This window comes from Maylandia zebra, linkage group LG5 (genome assembly GCF_041146795.1).
Source record: "Maylandia zebra isolate NMK-2024a linkage group LG5, Mzebra_GT3a, whole genome shotgun sequence".
In the NCBI taxonomy this organism is placed as follows: domain Eukaryota; kingdom Metazoa; phylum Chordata; class Actinopteri; order Cichliformes; family Cichlidae; genus Maylandia; species Maylandia zebra.
In genome coordinates this window covers 12,225,958-12,253,705 of record NC_135171.1, presented here as the reverse complement: position 1 = coordinate 12,253,705, position 27,748 = coordinate 12,225,958, and the positions used below count along the sequence as shown (strand labels likewise).

General features: G+C 42.3%; 2 protein-coding genes across 6 annotated transcripts; one reads left to right on the top strand and one right to left on the bottom strand.

Moving 5' to 3' along the window:
- Positions 1-81: 81 nt before the first annotated feature.
- On the bottom strand, positions 82-13,159 carry hcfc1a (host cell factor C1a). Of its 4 annotated transcripts, none has more exons than XM_014412464.4 (28): positions 13,004-13,159; positions 11,647-11,847; positions 10,962-11,110; positions 9,891-10,051; positions 9,574-9,782; positions 9,256-9,340; positions 9,039-9,145; positions 8,758-8,937; positions 8,428-8,670; positions 8,178-8,326; positions 7,901-8,083; positions 7,591-7,815; positions 7,113-7,217; positions 6,784-7,000; positions 6,532-6,668; positions 6,299-6,446; positions 5,994-6,214; positions 4,811-5,726; positions 4,425-4,564; positions 3,741-3,875; positions 3,422-3,629; positions 2,970-3,245; positions 2,764-2,870; positions 2,535-2,669; positions 2,253-2,438; positions 1,846-2,143; positions 1,687-1,750; positions 82-1,587 (listed from the first exon to the last, which is right to left on the bottom strand). In XM_014412464.4, the coding sequence occupies exons 2-28, from the start codon at positions 11,840-11,842 to the stop codon at positions 1,548-1,550; spliced, it is 5,220 nt and encodes a 1,739-aa protein (XP_014267950.3). In that variant the 5' UTR covers positions 11,843-11,847; positions 13,004-13,159; the 3' UTR covers positions 82-1,547. The 4 variants fall into 4 exon arrangements, with proteins under 4 accessions (XP_014267950.3, XP_023010498.3, XP_014267951.3 ...); XM_023154730.3 differs by having other exon boundaries at positions 4,811-5,723; XM_014412465.4 differs by lacking the exon at positions 13,004-13,159 and adding an exon at positions 12,784-12,934.
- Positions 12,152-27,030, top strand: LOC101486588 (blue-sensitive opsin). 2 transcript variants are annotated; one of them, XM_076883767.1, is made up of 7 exons: positions 12,152-12,340; positions 23,045-23,139; positions 23,227-23,277; positions 25,308-25,476; positions 25,574-25,739; positions 26,007-26,246; positions 26,804-27,030. In XM_076883767.1, exons 1-7 carry the CDS (start codon positions 12,282-12,284, stop codon positions 26,903-26,905), a joined length of 882 nt encoding a protein of 293 aa, XP_076739882.1. In that variant the 5' UTR covers positions 12,152-12,281; the 3' UTR covers positions 26,906-27,030. The 2 variants fall into 2 exon arrangements, with proteins under 2 accessions (XP_076739882.1, XP_004571970.3); XM_004571913.4 differs by lacking the exons at positions 12,152-12,340; positions 23,045-23,139; positions 23,227-23,277 and adding an exon at positions 24,189-25,192.
- The last annotated feature ends 718 nt before the right edge of the window (positions 27,031-27,748 follow it).

The following is a 27,748-nucleotide window of genomic DNA, read 5'->3' as shown; positions in this document are numbered from 1 at the left end:
TTCTTCCCAAGACATCGCCGTTCAAAAGACATATGGGTTTTACATGTCACAGTTAGCTCGCACACCATCTGTAGTCTGGAATACAGAGCCGTGGAAAGGAACAAAAGATTTATTAAATGGATTTACATACATCAAATAGGGGAAGGGAAAATAATTCTACTGATAATTTGCCATTCTAAAACTTAGACGTGAGGACAGCACATTCATAAGCGTAAAAAGCATAGGACAACTGATCGGGATATCATGGAGGGGGAGGGGAAAGGATGGAAAAGATCTGATGTTGGTCTTTTCTAAGCCTCTCCTCCCCCTTGTGTTTCCATGTTTGGCAAATGAAGCAACACAAGTATCGAGTAGTAAACAAAGTAAAAACTCCTCTCCCTGGGTCCACATCAAAAGTTCCCTTCAGTCCTATAACCTCTGCGGTTTCTACTTGGAACAAATACAAAAAGTCTTTCTCACTTTCATTGCTATCTGTTAACAAGAACATACAACCAACTGAAGATTTCTTTTTTTAAAATAGAGTGGCAACCTCAACATTAGCCACAACATCTTCCCATGAACACAAATTATTGGGATGAACAACAGTTAAAAAAAACTGATGTATTTTTTTTTCTCTTAAAAATGCACACAACATACACATACACACAGAAGGAAAAAAGCTTAAAAAATACAAAAATAAACTACACAAAAGATCTTCTGCGTCATTGCTTGCTAATTTTTTGGGAAGATTTTTTTTTCCATGTGTGCTGCAAGTCTCAGTCCTAGCAAAGTCATTCGTTCTCTACAAATCTCTTCCTTTTGCCATTCTTCCAACATGTTGGCCACCAGTCCTCATCTTGGGGTAAAAAGCGCACAGTGATGACATTACCAGGAGACTGGAGTCCAGTACGATGACTGTACAGACTTGGTTCTCAATGAAGCAAATTAGTTTTGAGCAAAATAATAATAATAATTAAAAAAAAAAAAGTCCTCCTTCACAGAGGACAAGTGCTTTATTTGATTCCATACCGATTTTTTTTCCTCTCATCTATACTAATGCTTCCACAGCCTTTTTCAACACTGTACATCATTCCATGTAGTCTCTCTCTACATCCCCCCCAGAATTCCCCAAAAACACAGGAAAAAGAAAAAGGGTAACATTGCGCTCAGGCTGGCTCCCAGTTTGTGAAAGATGTAAATGCTTCTCTATACTGTTCCAACTATTGAAATAAGTCAAAAATAGGTGTTAAAAGGATGGAAGGGGATGTGACTGAAAAAGATAATGTGCTTCTAGGTTTGCTCTAAAAATAGTACGACCAACAGAACGAGGAGGAAGGAGGGTTTTATCTACAGAAACATCTCTCAGATCAACTTTCGTCTCGGCTTCATATGGTTGTTCTGCCTCCATTGCAGTCTCTGTCTGAGACATTTGGGGAAGTGGATGGAGGATGAGGTTAGGATGAGGATGAAGAGGAGAAAGGGTGAAGGTCAGTCTTCTTGATAAAAAGACAGCGAGTGGGGTAAAAAAAAGACCAAAAGAAAAGACTGGGAGGGATCTCCAGGCCACCTCACTGGTCCGTCCTTGCTTTCTTTGGACCAGTAGACTTACTGCAGGAGAACACACAAAACCAGAATAAGTGCTGGATGTTTTATTCATCGATGAAATGTTCCTGTGTGCACGATATGAAACATGAATACTGTACTTACGTATCAGGAGAGGTGCCTGGTCTTTTGGGGGCCGGTTTTGCAGAGGAGGCATCTTTGCCAGATTCTACAGGGCATTAAAGTGGAGAGATTCAATCCATCAACAGCAGCCTCAGTAATTAAGTATTTTTAATATTTTAAAGAACTTATTTGTGAACTCACCTTGCAGCCATCGAACTTGTGTGGCAGGACCATAGCCCTTCTCGTTACGGGCGGCAATGCGGAAGATGATCGCTGGCTTGGTGGTGTAGTCGATGTGTGCGTTAGAGAGGCTGGACGACTGAACCAAGCAAGATGGGTTGGGTCCACAATACACACGCATGAAGGCTAGCTGGGCTGGGGTGGAAGCCTTGGCTTCAGCTGTTTGGTTGCTCTGGATGGCCAGGTACACAGAGTACTCAATGATCTTTCCTGACGTCACCGAGGGTGGCTCCCAGGTTAGGTGGGCACCATCTGGGCTCTGGGGGGGATACAGTGAAAAGATGCTACTTGGTGCCAAAACCATGGCTCACGTGATCACGTATGGCACACCTGTGAGTAAAATCTATAATGCAACAGGGTTTGTTTACCTTGCTGATTTTGATGGCACAAGGTGCCCCCGGGAAGCCTGGTAGGCAAGTCTTGAAAGCTGAAATCTCAGAGAAAGCTCCACGACCGCAGGCGTTGATTCCAGCAACACGGAACTTGTAAGCTGTTCCAGGCTGCAGCTCCATTTTCTTCATCTGGCTGTAGTCTGGTATAATGCCAGAGTCATCCTACCAAACACATAAATACAAGTTAGATAAAGATGGATTCTTGTAACGCACATCAATATCATTCTGAACAAGAAAAGGCTCCCTGAGACAACTTACATCTCCTTGAGAATCATCTCCTGGCACATAGTAGTGAGTGACAACCATATTTGTCACTTTAACAATCCCAACATCAAACCACTGGTTCTCCTTTTTCACGACAGGCTTCACTGGAGCTGGCTGAGGGGCTTGCTTCTGCATGGGAACAAAAACGGTCAGCAAATTCCTCCTTTCCTCTCTTCACCTCAACTGACATAATCAGAAGTGCAGCAGCACCAAAATGACTCACCTCTCCCTCAATGCCATTGGCGACCTCTGCTAGAGTGGCTGCTGCTTGAAGTTTAGCTGGACTTGCCACAGATACAGAGGGTGCAAACGTACTTGATGGCGCAAGCGCTGTACAATGTCAAGAGCAATACAAAAATAATCAGTCTGCTGTAACAAACAGTAACATTCAAAGTAACTATAAAAAAACCAAACACAACACAAACATACTCTCAGCTGTGGTGCGTGGCAGGAGAGAAGCCACAGCACTTGTGACTGCAGCGGCCATTTCGTTGTGCCCATTGCTCTCAACAGACGGATCATTGAGGCTGTCGGCAGGAGCAAGACCCTCGGTGGGCAAGCTTGTGTCCACCGTGGCCTGCTGAGCTGCGGCCTGAGCCTCCTGCAATTGTTGCTGCTGTTGGACCAGTGCTGCAAGATCTTGCTGGGTCAGCATGATGGGGATGTTGGTGGGTTGCTGGTTCTCTCCAGCAGCATCGCCTTCATCTGTAAGTTATACATTTTTTATGAATAGCAAGATCACAGAGAATTCAGGAGTTTCACATCTAGAGGAATAGTTTTACTGACAAGTGTCCTGTTAACTAGAGCCAGCCCTTGAACTTAGGCTATGCTATGGTTCAAAATTCGAAAGTCTGTGAACAAAAAGCTTTGATTCTACTCACTCATTACGGCTTGCTGAGCTGCCTGGAGGACCGCCTGGATAGCGAGGGCCTGGGCTTCCTCTGTGGCTGCTGCTTGTGCAGCCGCCTCTGCTGCTGCAGTGACAGCCAGTTCCTCGTCCGACAGCCCCGTCACCATTAGTGTGGCTCCCTGGCCCTCAGACATCAGCTCTGAAGGAAGGTTCAAGGCTGTCGCTGCTGCTGCTTCTCCCTGGGGAACACATTAAAGCAGTCCCATCAAAAAAACATGGAAAATGCATGACTGCAAAGAATTTCAAAATCAAAGGCCAAACAGACTTTTTTGCCTTCATACTTTATTCACCTCTGCTTGCGTCTCCATTGCTGCGGTTCCTTCCTCAACAGGTGCAGCTTCTGCTGATGCTGGCTCATCAGTCTGCATGGGTTCCTCTGTGGAGCTAGCTGCAGTGCTTACTCCCTCTGTGATGGATGAGATCGACTAGAGGGAAACAAAGAAATCATACCCCACAATGAGAAAGAAACTCTGGAAATGACATTCTTCTTACATATTCGTACACACATATTGACAAAAGTATTAGGCCACACTTCTTAATCTGCAAAGTCAGGCGTTTTCAGTCCTATGGCCACCGGTGTTTAAATTCTGGCACCTACCAATACAGTCTGCCTTTACAAACATTTCTGAATGTTTTGTTCATAGATATTCAGCGCAGTAATGTAATAGGACGCCAACACTCTATCAACACTCTGCTGACTCAATACCTACAGGATTATAAACTTGCTCTGGCTTTCTCGTCAGCACAAGTACTGTGCACCAGGAGTTTCACAACTTCAGTTTCCATGGTCAAGCAGATCCTTTAAGTGTAATGTGTAGGTGGCCTGGTACTTTTGTCTGTACAGCATATCAAATTCAGAAATGCAGCCCCAACGTGGACATCTACTAGGATTAGTTTTACCACCATCACCTAGTCATACTGGATGGTTTTTAGAAAAGGATCTTATTTTGACAGGAATGATGTGGTATTCTTACAGGCACAGAGGGTCCAGGGGCTGGTGTAGACTGAGTGACAGTAGTGATAGCCCTGCCCTGGGTGGTGCCAGTTGTTGCTGTGGTGGATGCCTCTTCTGTGCTGCTGGTACCTTCTGCTCCTTCTTCTGTCTGCTGGGTTGCTAATGAGACATAGTAACATAGCTGATTTCTAAACAAACTACTTTTACTGCTTAGAGAAAAACAATCATCCGTCATGTGAGATCTAGATGTTATTTTAAGAAATATCAAGACAAGTGTAATTAAAAAAAGAAGTAAGATTGAGAGTCACCACACAGTGTACGGAAACCTAACTTGCTGTTAATTATAAAAGAAAAAGAAAAGAAATAAGATTATTCAGGTAAAATGTACACAGTATGTTTACATACCAGTGCCTTCACCTGTCTCCATGCTACAAGTGGCAGTTGTGGCTGTGTTGGTGGTCCCTGTCTCGTGTGTTTCACAGGGAGGGTTGGAGCAAACCCTTTGGACCAGGGCTGTTGTTGTGCTGGTCTGGTCTCCTCCCATGCTGGAGGTGGCTGTGGACGGAGAATTGGTGGTCCCCGTCTCATGGGTTTCGCAGGGTGGATTAGAGCACACGCTCTGCACCGTGTCTGTCTGGTTTGCATTCATGCTAGATGAAGCTTGTGTGGTGGAGTTGGTGGTGCCCGTCACATGGGTCTCACAGGGCGGGTTGGAGCACGCCTGCTGCACTGCTCCCATGTTCGACGTTGCTGTGGTAGCCGTGTTTGTTGTTCCGGTTTCATGGGTCTCACATGGTGGGTTGGAGCACATGCGTAGCGCAGACATGTTTGAAGAAGCAGTTGTGGCTGTGTTGGTAGTTCCGGTCTCATGGGTCTCGCAGGGCGGATTCGAGCAGACCTGTCCTGCACCGATTGTAGCTGAGGAAGTGGTGGCTGTGTTGGTGGTTCCTGTTTCATGGGTTTCACATGGTGGGTTAGAGCAGACCTGCCCTGCTCCAATTGTTGCAGACGAAGTGGTGGCTGTGTTGGTGGTTCCGGTTTCGTGGGTCTCACATGGTGGGTTAGAGCAGACCTGTCCTGCACCAATTGTGGCGGAAGAAGTGGTGGCTGTGTTGGTAGTTCCCGTTTCGTGGGTCTCACAGGGCGGATTAGAGCAGACCAGAGTGACAGTTCCAGAGCTCTCTCCAGCAGCTCCAGCCTCAGTGGAAGTGGGTTGCTCAGAGGTTGGTGAAGCCAGGATGGATACTGGTAGATCTTGTACTGGCTGAGCCTCAACACCACTGGGAGTTGTGATCAGAGTCACCTGGGTGGGCTGGTTCTGCTGAGAGGAAAGAGATGTCAGCTCTAAGGCAAATAGTATGTTATACATGGTCTAAAACAGAAGAACTTCATTGACTGTCTGAAAATTTCTGAGGAACAGCTCTCCATTAGTCTGTGTTTACAAGAAGAGGTAGCAACATCTTCACATATGGTCTTTTTCAGCATGTTGTGATATACTACTTAAAGCTTATGACACATGCTACTGCAAGAGCTTCAAAGCCTAATGACTAAAATACAAATATTACAAAGTGGAGCTGCTGAGTATTACCTGCACTGTCATAGTAGAAGAGGGCAGTGCGGAGGAAGAAGTCAGGCTAGTCTGAGCAGCTGAAACTGTAATGGCAGTTGGGTTGATGACCTGGCTGGACAGGGTAGCAATGGTTCCCAGTGTGGTGATGGGAGTAACGAGAGAGGAAGTTGAACTATCAACTGTGCCTCCCGCCAAGCTAGAAGAAACGGTACCAGTGACTGTGCCGAGAGTGGTGACACCTGGAAGAAATGTGGTTTGAAAAATGAAACCAGAGAAACAAAACTGTTAATTTACATAATCATTACTTAGTAATTTTTTCGTACCTGTAGTCCCCTTGACAACCAGAGTTGTGACAGTCGGCTTAACAGCAGACACAGTCACTGGTGTAACCAGACGAACGCCACCCACTGTGCTCATGGGAACAGTGCGTAAAATAGTGCCAGGTTGCCCGGGAGCACCCTTCAAAACCACCTAGAAACAGAAGATTTAGGATAAACAGGCAGCACAACAAACACAATATGTACCAAACACTGCTGAGCAAAAAGAGACAATTTACCTGTGTCAGTCCCTGCTGGCCAGCTGCCGTGGCAAGTTTGGGCACCGCAGTGATGATTTTCCCAGGAGTTCCTGTGGTCATCACCTTTGTGGTAAGGATTGTAATGGGCGTTTTCATACCTGCACTGCTTGTTACACCTGCAAGGACAAACACAAGCATGAATATAATCACTGATCAATCACTAATCCTAAATCTAAAGGTTAATTTACACAGCAAATGCCAAAAAGTGTGCAAACTTGAATGAGAACAAACCTGTAGCTCCAGGCTGGGTCATGATGGCTGACATGGGGATAGTCTTAATGATGGTGGTACCCTGCTTAGTGGTAGTAGGAGAGACTCCGCTGATGTTGAGGATAGTGGGCTTGTTTCCTGTGCCTCCAGCCTGGGAGGTGGTGATGATGGTTGTGGGTTTGCCATCTGCAGAGGTCACCAGCTTCAGGATTGTGCCAGCTGGGAGTGGACCCTTCGTCTGGAAAGAAAGGTGCATGTTATGAAAACTATTCAGGGAAAGACACGTGGTGCCTGTCTCAGGAGTTTTAAGCTACCTCCTGTTTTTTCCTGCACTCATGCAGATAGCTGACCTGTATGATCTGTGTGAGAGGGTTAGTGGAAGCCTGGCCTGTGACAGCTGATGTCTGCACTGGCTTGGTTTGTACCACAGACATCATCTTGCCAAGGTTGGAGATCTGCCGACATAGGAGAGAGACTCAAATTCATGAGTCACCAGAAAACATCGGATATTACGGGGAGGTCAGCCGGATGCTCGACCACCAAACTTGTGGCTCTAGAATCATTCTAGCCCTAACTGACCGACAGTCATGCAGATCACTGACATCATGCTCCCTGTCTTTTCCAATAGTCACTGTAGGCCAACTTTTACACCCTCCCTACTGGTTCAAAAAGACGCCACCATTGAGTGACCAATCGATACAAAGATGCAGAGTGCGAGGAAGCATTTTACAGAATCCATGGTTTAAAGCATGCCTGTGAAAGCACCAAAGGGTGCTCTCAAGTAGAGTTGCAGTATTACATTATGCTAAAGAATCCATGTTTTCTTACCAGAGTGCCACTGCTGCCCATGGTCAGGGGGCTCTTGACCAGGGTGATGGTCTTGGTGACTCCTCCCACCACAGTGGTCACCACCTGGGCCTGCTGGGCCACTGTGACTGCACCAGACTTGTGCACAGTGATGATGGGTCTGGTGGTAGTGGTGGGAGAGGATGCAGTTGCTGTGCCCACTTGGGCAGCGGCAGTCTTCAACATCCGGGTGGCCGGGTTACTGACCTACAAGCACATATTTATTATCACAAATGGCTTGTGATAGGACGAGCATAATGTTGGAAATGAGAGCGTTTACTGCAACGTGTACCATGACTGGAGAAGCCACTTTCACTGTGGTTGTGCTGGGAGAAACTGCCACTGTTTTGAGAATGGTAGCACCTGCAGGAACATTGAGGACAGTTCCTGCCGAAGAGGGCGGGATCTTCTGGGTTGCTGCTGCAGCAGCAGCTAAAGCTGCCATGCCACTCATCTGAGGGCTACTTCCAATTGGCTAAAAGTTAAAAAGAAATAAATGTTGACATTATTTGCTGATCTGGCAGTGCAGTTCACAGCGAAAGAACACAATTGTATGAAACTGCTCATACCGATCCCTGGGTAGTCTGGGCTGGAACTACCATTCGAACACCTGGAGGAAGGGATGTCACAGTGACGGGGGATTTCCCCGGCTGGCTGGGACGAACTGTGACAACAGATGCGCCTGTTGCAGACTGCTGAGCTGCAACCTTTAAAACTGCTGTAAAACAAATGAACCAAATTATTCACACCTTGTAGAATTTGGGTTGTTGCAGTTGCCGAGCTTCCTGGTGTGGTAACAAAAATGCAAAATTGTAATACCTGTCTGTGGTAAGCTCTGAGCCGACGGTGCTGCAGCAGCTGGCACTGGGCTCTTTGGAGAGTTAAGCGGCTGCGATGGGGTTGCGCTCATAGCTGGAGAGGCTGCAGCTGGAGTTGCAGGAATGTCATACTTCTGCAGCTGCAGCAAGTATGTGTCAGCTGTGGAGACTGCACCCCAACTCACCTCCAGAGAGTTTGTGTTGGCACGGACTAACTGCACCCTGGCAGGGGCGTGCGGTCGCTCTGGGGGGGGGGGGGAGAGCAGAATTTTCAATACTATCTAATAACGAGCTGTTGTCTCCAACAGCACTCATGTTACAACACACCTACCTGTTTCCAGGTACCACAGATCTTTACAACAGACTTGGTTGTTCCAAGCTTTACGATAACCGTCACGGCCACTCCATACATAAAGCCTGGAATTGATAGCCACAGCACAGTGACCAGCACGGGCCCTGGGGATGTTGTCTTCAAGAGTATCCATCAACACTGTTTCCCAACACATGGTGTCTAACGAAGAATTACACAAAAGTTAAGAGTGGCACTGCACATTTGCTATTTAAAAAACAAACAAAAAAATATGATTTCAATAAAAACAGAGATAGACAAACCGAGGTTCAAGCACGCAAGAGTGTTTGTGCATTTCCACTCTTTTTCGTGTGTGGCCACTTTGACATCATCCATCACCAAAGGTACCCATCCTCCGAAAACATACATCCTGCACAGAGAAATGAATTCGCACTTAGACCATTTAACAAGCACAGAATTTCAAAAATGAGTAAAATAAAAATTAAGTTTGCTGTTGGAAATGTGCAGCAGTCATCTCACTTGTTTGTGATGGTGGTAGCAGAGTGAAGACTTCGAGGAAGTGGCGCTGTGCCGCTTACTGATGGTTTGTTCCATGTCAGGGTATCTGGAGATTAAAAAAAATAAAATCAATAAAAGGTTATCTATTCTTAAATGCAAAAAGATAAGGCAGCTTGTGTACAGAAAACTCACAATTTCCTATATTGCTTCTCTAACAGTGAAATGCTCAGTTCCATTTGTTCTGATACTCTGTGAATCGCATCATGTCTCAGAGGGCTGATGGCAGGGCATTTCAATTTTAGTGTTGTTATTTCTCCATTTACACTTTATAAAACATACCAATGTCAAGTGTCCATAGATCTCCAAGACGGCAACCGCTCATTCCTCCATAGATTATTAAGCGCGACTTCCTGGTTGCCTTCTCTGTGTATACCACAGCAGTGTGGCTCTCACGAGGAGGAGGCAGGACTCCGTATGTGATTGGAATATCCCATCCAACCACACTGGAACCTGCACGAAGCTCGAGTGTGTACAGATCATTCAGGTATCTGATGAATAAAAACACAGTGACACTCACGTCGGTGGCTGAAACAGAAAAACATTTGCAGTCCTGCAAAACAGTGCTCCCCTGATGACTGTTCAGAAAACCTCTGTACCTGGGAATGTTGTTTTTTGGGTCTTCGCTGTCATTGGCGAGTCCACCAAACAGGTAGCATTTGTTGCCAACCAGTGAAAAGCTGTGGCCAAGACGAGGGCAAGGAGGGGGGCCATTCTTCGGGTTTTTTGCTTTTAATTTTTTCCATTCCCATCTGCTGGCCTGTAGCAAAAACCACAGTGGAAAAAAACGATCAGTCGATGGATGGCAGCATAAGCTGTAACTAACAAGTCTTAAGCTGACCACATTCCTTGTTCTGACAACATAAAAATAAGGACAGATTTAGTATCACAATTGTGACTGAACCCTTACATACTTTCCCCCCCTCATCAAATCCACATTTATTTAGTGTTTGTTTACAGAGCTACTCCATTTCCCAATGATTAAAAATCCACCTGGGATCTGGTGACAAAGACTTTTGGCACACTGCTTCCTTACATCCTTTAATCAGAAACGTAACATTTGAGAACTTCTCAGGATCGGTTAATGAAATTTGGCAAACCCAAACATACTAGAAGAGCAGAACAACGTAAATTGTAACCTTTCTACTACAGTTTTAAGAATAAAGACACATTACTCCTTTAATGTATTTTCTCAAGACTAGCACAACCAATGAAACCATAAACTTTGCAACACAGTTGTGTGATTTCACAAGTCATCATAGTTTCAATGACACAACCTTACTATAATGCTGTACAGCTGAGCATTGAACACTCAGTAACACGTATAGTGATGAAACTTACAAGTGACCTTGATTTTAATTGTAATAATTTGCCTGTTCTAGTAAATATTTTAACTGTAACAGGGGTGAAACATAACTTTGCAATCAACTTTCTCAATTTTTTCCTGTATCAGTCATCTCTGATGCAGACAAGACAAAATTTCGCATGCAGCTGATAAAGACACTTTGCAGTACGATGGCCTACATATGAACATTGCTTTGTAAACATCTCTGGAAAATCTGACTTAGATGCCAGCTATATTTTGTTGCTATAAATACTTTACAAGCCTTCATTATACTGACAAGCAAACTTAGTACGAAAACTGGGGTTATTTTTCCATAAAGGTTTACCTGTAGTTCATAAAGATCGTTGCTGTACTTTCCATACTCCACCATTCCACCAAATACCAGCAACCGTGTGCCATCACAGACAAAACCATATGCAGCACAACCAGGAGGGATATCACCACGGACTGCTGGGATAAACCACTGGTTTGTTGCTAAAAATTAAAACACAATAACAATAAAGGGGTTATTTCTGGAGGCTTTCCTGTGGCAAATTGTAATTAATAAGTAAAGACATGCTATCACACCCACTAAGGCTTTAAAATGCTTAAAAGTAGAAGCAAAAAATAACCCTCTATTTATTTTTGGAAACATAAACTTAAAATCTACATTAAAGAATGGGAACACAAACACAACTGCTGAGTCTGCCTGCCCTTATTGGTTTATAAGCAGGAAACTGGGGCAGGGGATATGCTTAAACCAACCAGCATCATCCATTTTATTTTAGCCCGCCTTTTTTAACGTGTATTAAAATCCTTCTCCGACAGGGGGGGCTAACTTCTGTTTGGCCTACTGGGGCCTGCAAGGCTATTTAGTTTTGCGCATTATAAACATATACTGAAATGAACTGTACTATTTTAGATGTAGAAGTACTTTGAGTTAGCCTTCTAAATATCTGAATTTTATTTGTAAGAAATGATGCTTTCTGCAGAAACAATTGATAAAGTTCCTTATGCAAAGTTGCGCTTACCGGTGTTGTATACATGCAGCTCATCCACAATCCCTTCGTTTCCACCGCCGAAAACAACCATAAGCTCCTTTATAGCCACAGCTCTGTGTCCATGTCTGGGCCGGGGAACAGGACCAGACCACCCGAGGACCCGTTTCCATCGCGGCTGCAGAACCGACGCCGTGGTCCCAGATACCGCGGAGCCAGGGGCAGACATGACTTCTACCGAAATAAATAATAAAGACGCATTAGTCATGTGTGCTTGAATAGTTCTGTTATCTTTCCATAAAACCTATGCAATACAAAAATAGCATCTAACCGTGCAATATAGCTAACTTTAAAGCAGGCTTTACAGTTAGCGGTTAGCTTTGGTTAATGAACACTGTCAAAAAAAGACAAGAAAAAACAATAACAGCAATAAACTATATTTGTACAAAACCTTTCGAGCAACTTCTGCTTTATGGTCTCTTACGCAGTTATGACGTCGTACTTCTGTTAAGAATCATAGTAAATCTTGCCATTATCCAAGTTTATTATTAGTTGTTTCTAACCATTGAATTCAATCCATGGAAGCCGCCATCTTGCAACCAAACAAACACCCGCTAACGCTACTGCCCGTCGGAAAAATGGCGGAAGCAAACGAAAAATAAAAATACATGACAACTAACCCACTACATCAACAAAAAACAAGGCAGGATGAATACAAATCCAACAGGTGATTATAAGCCCGTGTTCACAAAACGATACACAGTCGTACCACTAATTTATCCACTACTGCAATCGTTAGCAACAGTCGGCTATTTTCATGCCTCTCTGGGAGTCGCCATATTGTAGCTAACAACTTTAGCATTCTTTGCAACCGCTTTACCGCAATTATCAACGTTATAAAAAATCCAAAGTTTGTGTTAACAGTTGCAAATATTATGGGACTAAAGGGCCAAACAACTATGAGACCTTTTACCCCGATTTACAAAAAATTTAAAGTTGCAATCGCGGCATTCAAATTCTCATGTTAGCCGTACCCCGTTAGCTCTAGCGGCTAGTTACTCAACCTAATTTGCTCGAGCTAACGGCGTTAGCTGGCATCTGTCAAAGCGCTGCCGAATTTCTCAATTAAATTCAACGCAATTTAAAGTTTCTCTGTCGTGCATAATTTACCTGATACAAAGGCAAGCTCGGCAACGGTCTTAAAACTGAGCTAAATTGAGTTAAACAGCATAAACACAATGTTATTATGTTTCATGCCGTCTCTGGAAGCAGCCATCTTTTCAACAATCGGCCTAAGTCTACAGCTCCCACAAGAAAAATGGCCGGGCGGTTTGCTACAACAAAACACAACAGAGCGAAAAGGGCACAGACGCTTCAGAATTTTACTCACTTATTTCGATGCAGTTATTGCAAAAACACAGATATGTGCTCTAATCTTGCGGCAATAATCCAAATTCATTCGATTTGTGAAGAAGTATTTCCTCTCATGCCTGCCTGGAAGCTGCCATCTTCTTGACAACCAGAGGCGGAGGAAAATGGAAGAGAGTTGGCGTCACCCAAAGTAAACATGGCGACAAGGACCCACTTGCAAACCGTTTCGGAGGTAAAGGTATATACATTTTTTTTATTTTTGTCAATCTGTGTGTGCGAATCGTGCAGTAAGTACCAGTGTACTTTTAGGAACACTGCAAATCGATTTAAAGTAAACACGTTACGACTTTGCGCGAATTACAACAAGTTGTGTTATAGGAGTTGGGTTATTGTCCCTTACTAAAGATGGCGACACCCGTACCGAATCTCCTTTTATTTTAATTTTGTATGCAATTCTGATTTTATTCCCCTCTAAACCTACTTGTATATGCCCACAAATTCTCGACAACACCGCACGAGCAACAATTTACAGACTTTGCGCTCGCATATATTAATGTTGACACGCCCACGCCCCCCTTTAGCGCGCCCTCCACTGATACAAATACTCTACTACAATGGCTTCAACATTTAAAAAAAGCGTCCCTGGTTTTGACATCAATATGTTCAGCCGTAGGATAGGCGGAAGACAATGGATGGATGATGGACGGATGGATGTTCAGCCATATTCTTTGATGTCAACCTAAAAGACAAGTAAATGTACGCTCCAGGTAGCGAAATAAAACATATAGTTAAAAAGTATTTCGGTTTATGACCGAGACAACAAATAAAGAAATGATTGTACATTATGACCAATACTGCAAAACAGATCACATCATATTTAGAGCAACTCAGATTTAAAACACAACATATATACACAGTACTTTGTCAAAGTCTTGAGATACTATTCATTTATTTATATCTTGTTAGGAAAATGGTAAATCCATACAGAAACATGTATTTTTGGAAATACTATTTTTTTTAAAAGGCAAAAAAAGTTTTTTCAATTGTACCAAGCTTAAAAGTCAATATTTCAGATGACAAGCTTTATTATTTAACACAGCCTTAACTCTCTTAGGCAAGCTTTCCTGTCATTTCATTGCGTAGCCTTCAGGAATAGTACTTCCAGGCTATTTGAAGAACATTCAAAGCTCCTTTTTTGGACCATGGCTGCCCTTTGTTCTCTTTTAATAACCACACATTGCTTCAATAACTGATAGTGTTGTATTCTGTGTTTATCTATCCAGGTGTGCTTTTACTGTGCTGGCAGTGTGACAAAAAAGTCACTGCCAGATGTAGAAAGTCTGGCTACTTGGAAGCAAAATATAAAGCAATAAGTGTGGTTCAAGCATTTTAGTTTGGCAGACTAGTGCCAGATGTCCGGGTAACCAGCAAGAGAAAAAGGTGAGCGAGTATTAGCATAATTCTGACTTTTTGCAGGTTGAATTCGTTGCTGCGAAGATGATAAGTTAATGTGGCTTAAACAGTCATTGCATGTTCTGATGGACTGCAAAGCTATCCTCAGCAGTAGGCCAGGACTTCTTCTTCTTTTTCTTCTTCTTCAAAAAGTCTGCGCAAACATTTTTTAAAATTATTATTGCCAGACTACTTTATCATCCATTAGCTGGTTGGCAGTAATTCAATCTGTCTCTTTTTACACTACAGCTTTATTTCTGCTGCATGTGGGGTGCTTACATGCACCTTAAAGACCTTAGGTTCTGAGTACCTGAACCTGACCTCTGACCTTCTTCCTAAAGAAGGCCAATAATAAAGAAAAAAAACATATTTCATGATATGAAAAGTAGCTGCCCTTTGTTGCAGCACTATGTTAGTCCATTAGATGGCAGACTTACACTACTGATTTTCTTCCTCCATCAAAGGTGACTTTTGAGGTGAGGTGACTTTTCAGTGCCTTTTGTCTGTCTGTGTACAACATTAAACAAAACTGTACACATGTACATGTACAAATAAACATGTACACATGCAAACTGTGTTTGTATGTGTACATGTTTATTTGTAACAGGCAGAAAGACGGAGGTTTGCGTGCTTGTCAGAATCAGAATCGTGTTTATTGGCCAAGTATATGTGCAGACACATACAAGGAATTTGGTTCCGGTAGATGGTGGCTCAGCACAGCAATGTAAATCACACACACACACACACACACACACACACACACACACACACACACACACACCTACCTCCTGGGGAGGGGCAAGAGAGGTCCCCACAATCCTCTCCGCTGCTCTCAATCAATCAATCTTTATTTATAAAGCACTTTTCATACAAAAAAAAATGTAGCACAAAGTGCTTTACATGGTTTAAAATCAGCCCACCCCACCCTCCAACTCACTCCCCACACTCTCATTAACATAAACAATGTGAATACACACATACCCCCCCCCCCCCCCCCCCCCCACGCACACACACACACGTGTCTATATATACATTACACATGCATACACATACAGTGGGGCAAAAAAGTATTTAGTCAGCCACCGATTGTGCAAGTTCCCCCACCTAAAATGATGACAGAGGTCAGTAATTTGCACCAGAGGTACACTTCAACTGTGAGAGACAGAATGTGAAAAAAAAATCCATGAATCCACATGGTAGGATTTGTAAAGAATTTATTCGTAAATCAGGGTGGAAAATAAGTATTTGGTCAATAACAAAAATACAACTCAATACTTTGTAACATAACCTTTGTTGGCAATAACAGAGGTCAAACGTTTACTATAGGTCTTTACCAGGTTTGCACACACAGTAGCTGGTATTTTGGCCCATTCCTCCATGCAGATCTTCTCGAGAGCAGTGATGTTTTGGGGCTGTCGCCGAGCAACACGGACTTTCAACTCCCGCCACAGATTTTCTATGGGGTTGAGGTCTGGAGACTGGCTAGGCCACTCCAGGACTTTCAAATGCTTCTTACGGAGCCACTCCTTTGTTGCCCGGGCGGTGTGTTTTGGATCATTGTCATGTTGGAAGACCCAGCCTCGTTTCATTTTCAAAGTTCTCACTGATGGAAGGAGGTTTTGGCTCAAAATCTCACGATACATGGCCCCATTCATTCTGTCCTTAACACGGATCAGTCGTCCTGTCCCCTTGGCAGAAAAACAGCCCCATAGCATGATGTTTCCACCCCCATGCTTCACAGTAGGTATGGTGTTCTTGGGATGCAACTCAGTATTCTTCTTCCTCCAAACACGACGAGTTGAGTTTATACCAAAAAGTTCTACTTTGGTTTCATCTGACCACATGACATTCTCCCAATCCTCTGCTGTATCATCCATGTGCTCTCTGGCAAACTTCAGACGGGCCTGGACATGCACTGGCTTCAGCAGCGGAACACGTCTGGCACTGCGGGATTTGATTCCCTGCCGTTGTAGTGTGTTACTGATGGTGACCTTTGTTACTTTGGTCCCAGCTCTCTGCAGGTCATTCACCAGGTCCCCCCGTGTGGTTCTGGGATCTTTGCTCACCGTTCTCATGATCATTTTGACCCCACGGGATGAGATCTTGCGTGGAGCCCCAGATCGAGGGAGATTATCAGTGGTCTTGTATGTCTTCCATTTTCTGATGATTGCTCCCACAGTTGATTTTTTCACACCAAGCTGCTTGCCTATTGTAGATTCACTCTTCCCAGTCTGGTGCAGGTCTACAATACTTTTCCTGGTGTACTTCGAAAGCTCTTTGGTCTTGGCCATGGCGGAGTTTGGAGTCTGACTGTTTGAGGCTGTGGACAGGTGTCTTTTATACAGATGATGAGTTCAAACAGGTGCCATTCATACAGGTAACGAGTGGGGGACAGAAAAGCTTCTTACAGAAGACGTTACAGGTCTGTGAGAGCCAGAGATTTTCCATGTTTGAGGTGACCAAATACTTATTTTCCACCCTGATTTACGAATAAATTCTTTACAAATCCTACCATGTGAATTCATGGATTTTTTTTTCCCATTCTGTCTCTCACAGTTGAAGTGTACCTCTGGTGCAAATTACTGACCTCTGTCATCATTTTAAGTGGGGGAACTTGCACAATCGGTGGCTGACTAAATACTTTTTTGCCCCACTGTACATACACAAAGCTGTGTAAACCAACTATAAATAACTAATCTAAACTTATTTACATAAAATACAGAAATGAAATGAGGTGGAATGAATACTACAGAATGTACATAAGGTGCAGTTGCAGTCTGGCAGTGGGAGCAGTGTGACAGGTCAACTGTTTAGAAGGGAGATGGCGAGGGGAAAGAAACTGTTCCTGGTCTGCAGGCTTCTGTACCGTCTGCCAGAGGGCAGCAGATCAAAAAGTCTGTGTCCAGGGTGTGAGGGGTCTGTGATGATTTTCCCTGCCCGTTTCCTGGTTCTTGAGAGGTACAGATCCTGGATGGAGGGCAGGGGGCGCCAATGATCCTTTCTGCTGCCCGTACAGTCCGCTGCAGTCTGCTCCTGTCCTGTTTAGTGGCTGCACCATAACAAACTGTGATGGAGGAGCACAGGACAGACTCAATGACCGCAGTGTAGAACTGGATCAGCAGCTCCTGTGTCGACTGTACTCCCCAAGTTGTCTCAGGAAGTACATCCTCTGCTGGGTCTTTTTGAGGATGGAGTTGATGTTGGTCTCCCACTTCAGGTCCTGGGAGATGGTGGTACCCAGGAACTTGAAGGTCTTCACAGTTGACACACAGCTGTCTGATATGGTGAGGGGGAGCAGAGTTGAGGGATGTTTCCTGAAGTCCACTGTCATCTCTACAGTCTTAAGAGTGTTCAGCTCCAGATTGTGCTGACTGCACCAGAGTACCAGCCGCTCAACTTCCTGCCGGTATGCAGACTCATCACTATCCTGAATGAGGCCAATGACAGTGGTGTCATCTGCAAACTTTAGGAGTTTAACAGCCGAGTTCTTGGAGGTGCAGTCATTAGTGTAGAGGGAGAACAGTAGTGGTGAGAGGACACATCCTTGAGGGGCACCAATACTGAGGGACCGAGTTTCAGAGGTGATCTCCCCCAGCCTCACTTGTTGCTTTCTATCTGTCAGGAAGCTGGTGATCCACTGACAGGTAGCTGGTGACACGCTGAGCTGGGAGAGTTTGGAGGAGAGAAGTTCAGGCACGATGGTGTTAAAAGCCGAACTAAAGTCCACAAACAGGACCCTGGCAAAAGTTCCCGGGCGGTCGAGGTGTTGCAGGATGTAATGCAGCCCCATGTTCACTGCATCATCCACCGACCTGTTTGCCCGGTAGGCAAACTGCAGAGGGTCCAGCTGGTGGCCTGTAATGTCTTTCAGATGGGCTAACACCAGTCGTTCAAAGGATTTCATGACCACAGATGTCAAGGCGACAGGTCTGTAGTCATTCAGTCAGAGTAAAGATGGGAGCCAGCTGTTCAGCACAGGTTTTAGTGCTGTGATTTATATACGCGTTTAACTCACTGCTGTCATATAAAGAACATTTTTTTAAAAAGAAAGGAAGAACAAACAAATTAAAAACCAAGCCACTTTTATATACATGATTCTCTTGAGCCAGCCTCCATTTACTTGTATTTTATTTCCAAGGAGCCAGTTGATTGTTTGTTAACTCGCTTAACACGAACCTATCAATTATTCAAGCATAAAAAATTGCACCTAACTCAAAAAACGAAGCAATGTTGTGTCTACGCATAACGAAAAAAGGCTCTATCACAGTGTGGGGCTGTATTTCAGCCAGTGGTGTTGGGGATTTGTCAAGACTGATCTAATTATGAACAAAGAAATGTTCCATCAGATTTTGATCCATTATGCAATATAGAGACCTTACCCTCTGGAAAGAATTATTTTCAGGATGATGATCCCAAACGTACTGCCAGCGTAGTAAAACCATACCTGGATAGAAAAAACACAGTGAAACACCACGAGTCATGGATTGGCCTCCCCAGAGTGGGGAGCTCAACATTATTGAACAGAACAAAAGGACGCCAACATCCAAAGAAAAGCTTTGAATGTCCTTCACGAAGCCTGGAGAACTATTCCTGAAGACTTCTTAAAGAAATCACAAGAAAACCTGCCTAGGAAAGTTCACAGTGTTTTGAAGAATAAATAAAGTCATACCATTGACTTTCAAGCCCATCAGAATATAAAGAAATGAAGGATGATTCACGAGTTTTGCACAACGCTGGAAATGACAATCAAATAGGCTATAAGGTCCAACTACAGCTGCACACTCAAATAGGTCCCTTTGTTTTTCTGATCAAACCTAAAATGAAGAAAATTGCCATTGATGCAGAAAAACTAAAGAATAACTATTCCTCATATTGTGTTTGGTCAAGATTGTTTTTATTTTGAAAGAACTAGAAAGAAAGAAACTACAATGGTAAAGCCATTTCAGTGGACATTTCATGCGTGCCGCAGAAAAGGGATTATGTCTCGGAAGTCTCAACAGACAGATTGGAAACTCGTTAGGGCCGTCATGACGATAATGATGAGATAAAAGGATGAAAGCTTCCTAGAAAGCCAAGCATGACCTCTGCCTAAAGAACGAAAACAAAGGAAATAGCAGCGATCACGGAACACTTGGAAAAATACTCTTGTTCACGTCTTGCTGAGTGATGTCTATACATGCTGTACTGTGAAAAATCTTGATCAGTGTCACTGTATTTTTTATTATCATTATTATTATTGTCATGTTTAGATTTTAACCAGATTGGGTCACGAAAACACAGCACATATATATTTTTTGTAGTACATACTGACATACTGTCCATGTTTCTCATACATGTGCTCACCTGGATGAGTACAGCAGACTGAGAAAGGTCAGTGGTGCTCAGATGCCAGTAATTGTTTACACTCATTAAGAGTCTTAGATAATGGCAGGAGAGCTGAGCTTTCAAACCCTAAAGAGATCATGATGTCACTCAAGTGACACGGATCAAGGATTTTGAGCGGGATTTTGAGAAGGGATTTTTTTTCCCTCCCACCACTACAGCAGGCTGTCTGACTCATTCATATTCATATTGTGCCCACATCTGTGAGGTTGTTTGGCTTTATAAACTTATATTCAGGAATTCTAAAGGTAAATAATCTTGTAAAGGGTTGATTTGTCACAGCACAGAGTTGTCACAAATGATGAGCAAGGTTGTAAAGTAGGAGTTCTATGCATTTTGTTATTTAAAAAGAAAACATCATGCACCAGATTGCACATCATTTAGTTTTTTGTTCACACATCCTGTGATCGTCCACAGATCTTCACTGAGCATCTTCAGAACACGTACATAAATGTTTTTGTTTTCTTTTTTTTCTACCAAATGCTTCATTTTAGGGACTTGCACGGAGGGTCACACCAGTGTACAAACACAGTAACACAGTGACAGGAACAGCGTCACATCCTTGATGGTCTTACATTTACCCTCTGTTCTAAATGGATGTTATCTTAATTGCTTTCCTAATCACACACAAAGCCATATTAACCTGATGAAAAATGACAACAGTGACAAAGAAAATGCAAACATGGGCGCTGGTTTCATTTAGGTATTGGGGTGGAATAAACCCAGTTACTTTTATTACAGCCACTACATTTCTTGCAGTCTGGTGAGTTTGTATGCACCATTTGCACCTTTTCAATAGGCGGTGAGATTTGTCATTATTATTATTTATGGGAAAATAAAAAAAAATCAGTTAATCTCAGACTGGAATGCAGTGGACTGTGGACCACTTTTGAGTCAAAACACATCTTTTAGGTTTACCTTGTTGCTTATGAAAGAGTCTGGACAAAGGAATTATCCATTCTATTTCTTAGCAGGCTACTTTTGTGCCTTCTGTTTGGAATGGTAACTGCCTAAATGTACGTCTATCACCTGCCAATAATATCCATCCATCATCCACCCACCCATAGCCCATCCATCTTCTTTGGTTTGAATTTAAGGTTGCAGGGGCTGAAGCCTATCCAGCTCACACTGGGCAAAAGGTAGAATACCCTCTGGACAGATCACTAATGTGTTGCAGGGCAAACACAGAGAGACAGACAACCATTTACCTCACTTCATGTTATTGTCCCAAGTAAAGAATCTAGGGGTAGAAGACATCTACGGCAAATAATTCTGGACCTCTCATACGCTAAATTTCGAGAGGATGAATTGGTGGGTTTGTATGGTAGTCTGAAGCTGGATGGCATGCCACCTGGTGGAGACTGATATTATTTCTTTATTGCTGGCAGAAGCTCATTACAATGGCATTGCCCCAAATAAAATGCCTCATAAGGAAATGACAGCAGTCTAGGGAGCAAAGTAGGATACTTTTTTTTTAATGTTCTCAATGCTTTTATTATTTAAGGTCCAAAACTGAACCGTCACAGGCCAGAGCAGGCTGAGCTGGGTGGGCATAAGAGGTGTTTGTGTTGAAGGCACAGGTGGAGGATGTGCAGAGATGATGGCAGGGTGCTAACCACCAACGTGTACACTAAATGTGTTTATGACCTATTTTTGATTAATTTTATTTTTTTAAAAATATACATATACTACTTTATAATAAACACATGTACAGCAGACAGTCCTTAGAATTCTCATATGTACTTGTACTGTATGTGTCATTCACATTCACAACAACATCTGTCAAATAAAGACAGCAGTCTGGGTCAAGTCTTTGTGAAACTCTGGCATTAGTTGTCTGATTTAAGGTTGGTCCAAATGTCCTTTTACAATAATGAGATTGCGGGTTTACTTGTTACTGTTTAGGAACTTACAGCTTTAACACCTAAAGCATTATTTTACTTTAAAAGCTTTATAATTACACAAGATATCTGCTAAATAATAAACAAATGTATGCAAAATTTCAGAACCTATACTTTGACTTCCTTTGCTATTAATTTTCACTCATTGCATCAAATGTCATATATGTACAGTATTTACAGCATTAAAACAATTATATATTTCTGAAATCGAGCTGAATTTGTGAATAGTCTTTCTTTTATAGTGTTTCTATGTGGGAAAAAAATCGTCATTCACAGTTACAGGTTTGACTTGTAAGTCCACAGTCTATATTTGTAATTTTGTTGATATTTAATATATTTAAATTCCTGGAGAGTTAATAGGAAAACACTGTTAAATTACACAGTTTCTTTGTTGTTGTTGTTTTTTACAGTGAGTGTGCATTTCCACAGTAGAACTCACAAAGACAATATTCCCCACTTTCTTCACCTACTTGTCATGAAGAGACTATCAACATTATATCTGTCCTGCTGTAATTTGTTCTGAAGTGGAAAAAAATGCCCAAACTCTGCCGTCTGCAGAGATCCATCCTCTACATCGGATAATCCTTTCTTGAGCCTGATACGATAATGAAGGTCAAGATCATCCATCCTAATACTAACAGCAAGCAGGTTAATCAAGATCAGACTGAATGTGATTTGCTGTCGTAATAGCGCTGGTACCTGGATTAGCAGATCCCAAAACAGTGTCCTTCCCTCTATAGTGGAACTAATTGAACCATCTTGTGCATTGGCACTCGCTAACGTGTTTGCTTATCTGTGGAAACATGTTTGTCAGTAGATAGCCATTACTTCATGTTCATTATGTTGAGCATACCCTAAAAACATATATTGGCTTCTAATTTTTCATTTTTATATTTCTTGCTTCTGGTGATATTCCTGGAGGAGTTGCTTTTTCCTTTTCTGGATAAATCCATCAATACATCCAGTTACAGTCATAGGGGTCAAGTCAGCTGATACTGTGAGAGGCAGAGTACAGCCTGGACAGGGTGACTGCCAACTTCAGAGAGTGACAAGATCAAAGTTACATAAAATTCCAATTAAGACCTACTAATTAACTTGTCATATAGGTTTTTGTTATATGGGGTGAACTTCCTGAGAAAAGCCTCACATGCACAGTAAGAACAATTCCACAGAGGAAGGCCCCATGCAGTTTCAAACCCACAACCCTCTTAATGCTGTCGCTTACTTAATGAATAAATAATTGTTTAATCATTGAATTAATTAAGTATTTAAATGTTTGACAGGCCTGTAAATGTATTCCCACTCCCTCTGCTGCTTTACTCCAGCACACCTACAATAGATGCTGCACTAAACATCACACAAAAACTGCCCCATTCCTGTGGATGTGGAGAAAATCACACATACTACATACTATGCAAAGGTAAATTTTCTGTAATGAAACAAGCAGATGGGTGACTTGCTGAACATGCAGAAGCCATGTAAGTCATCTTGTTTTCTTACTTGACAGGCAGCAAAGACCCAAGCTGGATCTGCGTCCACCCTGAAGCCCAACAACAAGGTGACCAGGATGGTGTTGATCTTTGTGCTGGGCTTCCTGACATGATACATCCCAGCTTTGCTTTTGTACTTGTGAACAACCACCATCAGTCTTTTGATTTGAGATTTGCTTCTATAGTGTCTGTCTTTTCCAAGATCCCCTGCAGTCTTTAACCTGTCCATGTTGTCCTTGATAAACAGATCTTTAGGATCTCCTGCCAATTTTTGGCAAGCACAAAAGAACAGCATGGACATCACGTGTCTCCACATTCTGGAAACTTGCTGTCTGTAGAAGTCCCTATCCTTTCCATAATTAAAAGATCTCAAAAATAATATAAACTAACAAACAGGTTTAAATTAAAATGTCTTATTAAAGCAGCTGCAATGCATCAGGAAACAGCAGCTTATATAAATAAACTATAGAAACAAAAAATTTTATCAACATCTTTTTTTCAATGTTAAAAAAAAAACTAAATAAAGATGCTGAGGATGAGCAGAAATAAGGATGAAGACTCCTCAACATGAGTTGGACCTGCTTCGAGTGGAAATGCATGTGATTAGGTTGATTTTTTATAAACTGCTGCTGACTGGCTGCATATCATAGCTGTATTTTGTTAATATTCACATACACACCAAATTGCTGAGGTTGTGCAATTTTGTTTTTCCTGTATGAAATAGTCTACAACTTTTTTGCCCATTAAAATGAAATAAAGTTAGAAATAAGAAAGTGTTGAGCAAGCTAGTTTAATAGTTCTGTTTTCCTCCACTAACTTTCTTCCTCTTAAGTATGCTTATGCACATCCTCCTCTGTATCGGATCGTTGGGACGACAATGAGCAAATTCTGCGATTAACCCGCCAGCTTAAATCGTACCACAGAGTGTTACCATAAAACCTTCAATCTTGTGCAACAAAGACGCTCCCTTAAGCTCAGTAAAGGCAGCAAAATGCCAAGAAGGTAACACAAAGCTTGAGTTAAATCCCCATGCAAAATAGGGTGTAATCCACTTAACAAGAGATTATCAAATATAATGTGATTGGAAACCAGATTAGCAGGTGAAGACCGGCAGGGAACTTCCTTAGGAAAGAGGGATTAACCTCTTTAACCAAGTTTGGATGCCAAAAACATATCTAGGTTTGCACAGATTTTTGGAAGTCCAAATATGCTTGTGTTTGTTCCCAGATTCAAATACTTGTTAGTTCTGATATCTGTCAAATAACCAAATCTCAGAATTTAGCATCACAGCACGCAACACAGAACTGGAAACCACAGAAGCATCAACACCAGTTAATAAAATGAAAAGCTATGAAGGCAATTAAATTAGTCAATTAATTACGTAGTCAATTAAATAATCAATTAACCACTTTATAGCGATCAGTGTCATGAAACCCTTTATAAACGTCAATACGACGCACACAGCCAATAAAGACAAGAGACGATAGAATTCCTAACCGCACAGCGTTCATGTCTGCTCCTTAAATTTATTATTTGGCAGAGCCTGCGCGATACCTAATTTGAGCCGTAACATCAGCAGGAGTACGTTGTTCGAAATAAGCAAAATGAAGGGTAAACGTGATATGGAGCTGCCAGAAGACTTCTGGATACCCGTCAGCCTGGACACAAACAACATCACGTCACTTAGCCCTTTTCTGGTTCCACAGGACCACTTGGGGGATACTGCCACCTTTTACACCATGGCAGTTTTCATGTTATTCATATTTATTTTTGGCACTTTCATCAACGCCCTTACCATTGCATGCACCATCCAATACAAGAAACTTCGATCCCACCTCAACTACATCCTGTTGAACTTGGCAGCAGCAAACCTTCTTGTGTCCACTGTGGGCTCCTTCACTGCCTGCTGCACTTTTTCATTCAGATATTTCATCTTTGGTGCGCTAGCATGCAAGATCGAAGGTTTCATGGTAACACTCGGTGGTAAGTCATTGGCTGCAGACAACACTGTAAAAATCCGTTGTAGCCCATCTCCCTTTTAATAGACTTATTTATGCTGATTTCTAGAGGGAGTTAAAGGGTTTTCCTGTCATTGCAGGTATGGTAAGCCTGTGGTCCCTTGCTGTGATAGCTTTCGAGCGATGGCTTGTGATTTGCAAGCCGCTCGGTAACTTTATTTTCAAGCCCGACCACGCTATAGCCTGCTGTGCATTCACTTGGTTTTTTGCAGTATTTGCCTCAGCTCCTCCACTGTTCGGCTGGAGCAGGTAAGCAACAGACACAACATACTTCAGAAAATCAGCTGGCAACACAATGCATTTAAGTAGAACTGTACAATCAACGTGCTTCTACTTTTCCTTGCAGGTATATTCCAGAAGGCCTACAGTGCTCCTGTGGGCCAGACTGGTACACCACAAACAACAAATACAACAACGAGTCCTATGTGATGTTCCTGTTCTGCTTCTGCTTTGCTGTTCCTTTGACCACGATTATCTTTTGCTACTCCCAGCTGCTCATCACACTGAAAATGGTGAGACAAAATGAGATGGTTTTGGTCTACTGAAATTATTCTCTTGATGACTGAGAAACATGTATACTTAAATAAATGCTGTCTTATATCCTATCAAAGCCAAAATCTAACAGGCCAGATCTACTTACCATTCAAACTGACACGCTTAGTATTATTAATATCTGCAAGATCAAAGCACAACGTAAACTCTTCTATTTATTCACATGACTTGTGGTTTTTTTCAAAGTAACCTTTCCAACATGACCCTGATCAATCCCACATTAACAGGCAGCCAAGGCCCAAGCTGAGTCTGCCTCCACCCAGAAGGCAGAGAGGGAAGTGACCAGGATGGTGGTGATCATGGTGCTCGGCTTCTTGGTGTGCTGGATGCCATATGCCTCCTTTGCTCTTTGGGTTGTGAACAACCGTGGGCAGTCATTCGATCTGAGATTTGCGACTATACCGTCCTGTTTCTCAAAGGCTTCAGCAGTCTACAACCCTGTTATCTATGTGGTCTTTAATAAACAGGTCAGTTACATGCTGTGCCGAGTAAGTACTAAGTTATTTAGAAGCAAATGGGTTGTCTTCTCCTGGTTTTTAATACACCAAACAACATGTTTTAAAGTTATCTGATGTGCAGGAGCTTTGAATCGATGCTCTACTTTATCTATGTGTATCTCACTACTGTGACTCTTTTATATCCAACTTAAACAACATGTTTGGTTAATTTTTGTCCCATTTAGAAGGAATGTAAATAAAAGGGGTTATAGGTAGGGGTAATCTGGGGGTCAATGGCTCAGTTCCCTTGCTGTGACTCCGTTAGAAGGTAGAGCAACAAGTCAGTTGTTGGATCCCTGGCGACTCCAGTCCATACACGTGTCCTTGGGCAAGATGTTCGTGCTTTGAAGATGTTTTTGGTGCAAAAGTCTACTAACCAACCTATTTTCTTAACTTTATATAGGCTGTATCATATCTTAGCTGTGGTCCTAAAGCTATAAATAATTGGGCTGTTTTTATGCATAAAAAATGATACTTTATAACTTTGCACAGGAGATTTAATCTACAAATATGTTTTTCCCTTGCAGTTCCGTACATGTATGTTAGCGATGATGGGGATGGGAGGAGGTGAGGAGGAGAGCTCAACAACACAATCGGTGACTGAAGTTTCCAAAGTCGGGCCTGCTTAGGCAACACGTCAATGCTCGCTGATTTCTGAACTGTAAATTACAAAGAATGTACATGTATTTTATCATATGTAAAAATATCATGATTTAAGTAGGAATAATCTGCAAAATGAAAATGCAAATAAAAAACAGACACAAAATCTTTACTGAATCTCTGTGCTTGACTGAAAACACGTTTTCACTTGCTCTGTGTTTTTCTCCAACACTTAGAAGTTATTAAAAAGTGCACTATGAGAGTATATTATAGTGTGCTATATAAAAGTATTTTTGTTATCATTTTAAATGTGATATTTATTAAGCGTGTGATTAATATGTATTTGCACTTTTATTAGCGAAATGTTTTTGTCTTATTGTCTTAAACTTATTTTATTCAGGTCACTCTCATGCAACCAAAGTACAAAATATTATATTGTTCAAAAAGGTATTTTATAACATAAAAATCTGTAGTTCACATAAGCACCATGAGCCATAGTCATATCCTTCAGCCATCTTGGTATTTTGAAAGTGGACATGATCAGTGAAGGAGTGGGCATGGCTGAGACACTGATGGACATCGGATACACATGTAACTGCAACATGACTGTTCAGTTAGGTAGATCTGTTCTTAACCTTACCCTCGTTTGTCATCCTCTCTGACTCTCAGACCACAGTTTAACTAACATCATGTTGTCTTTCATAAGACTAGAAAAACAACTGTGACCATGAATTCTTCAGAAAAGTGCTAGCGTCAATCACGGGAGCTGTGGGATTTTTCGCAAAAGACTTTTATGCAAAAGGACTTTTCAACCAGAAGTCAGTGAAATTACTATGTTTGGTCAACTTATCCAAACAAAGACAGGGTCACAG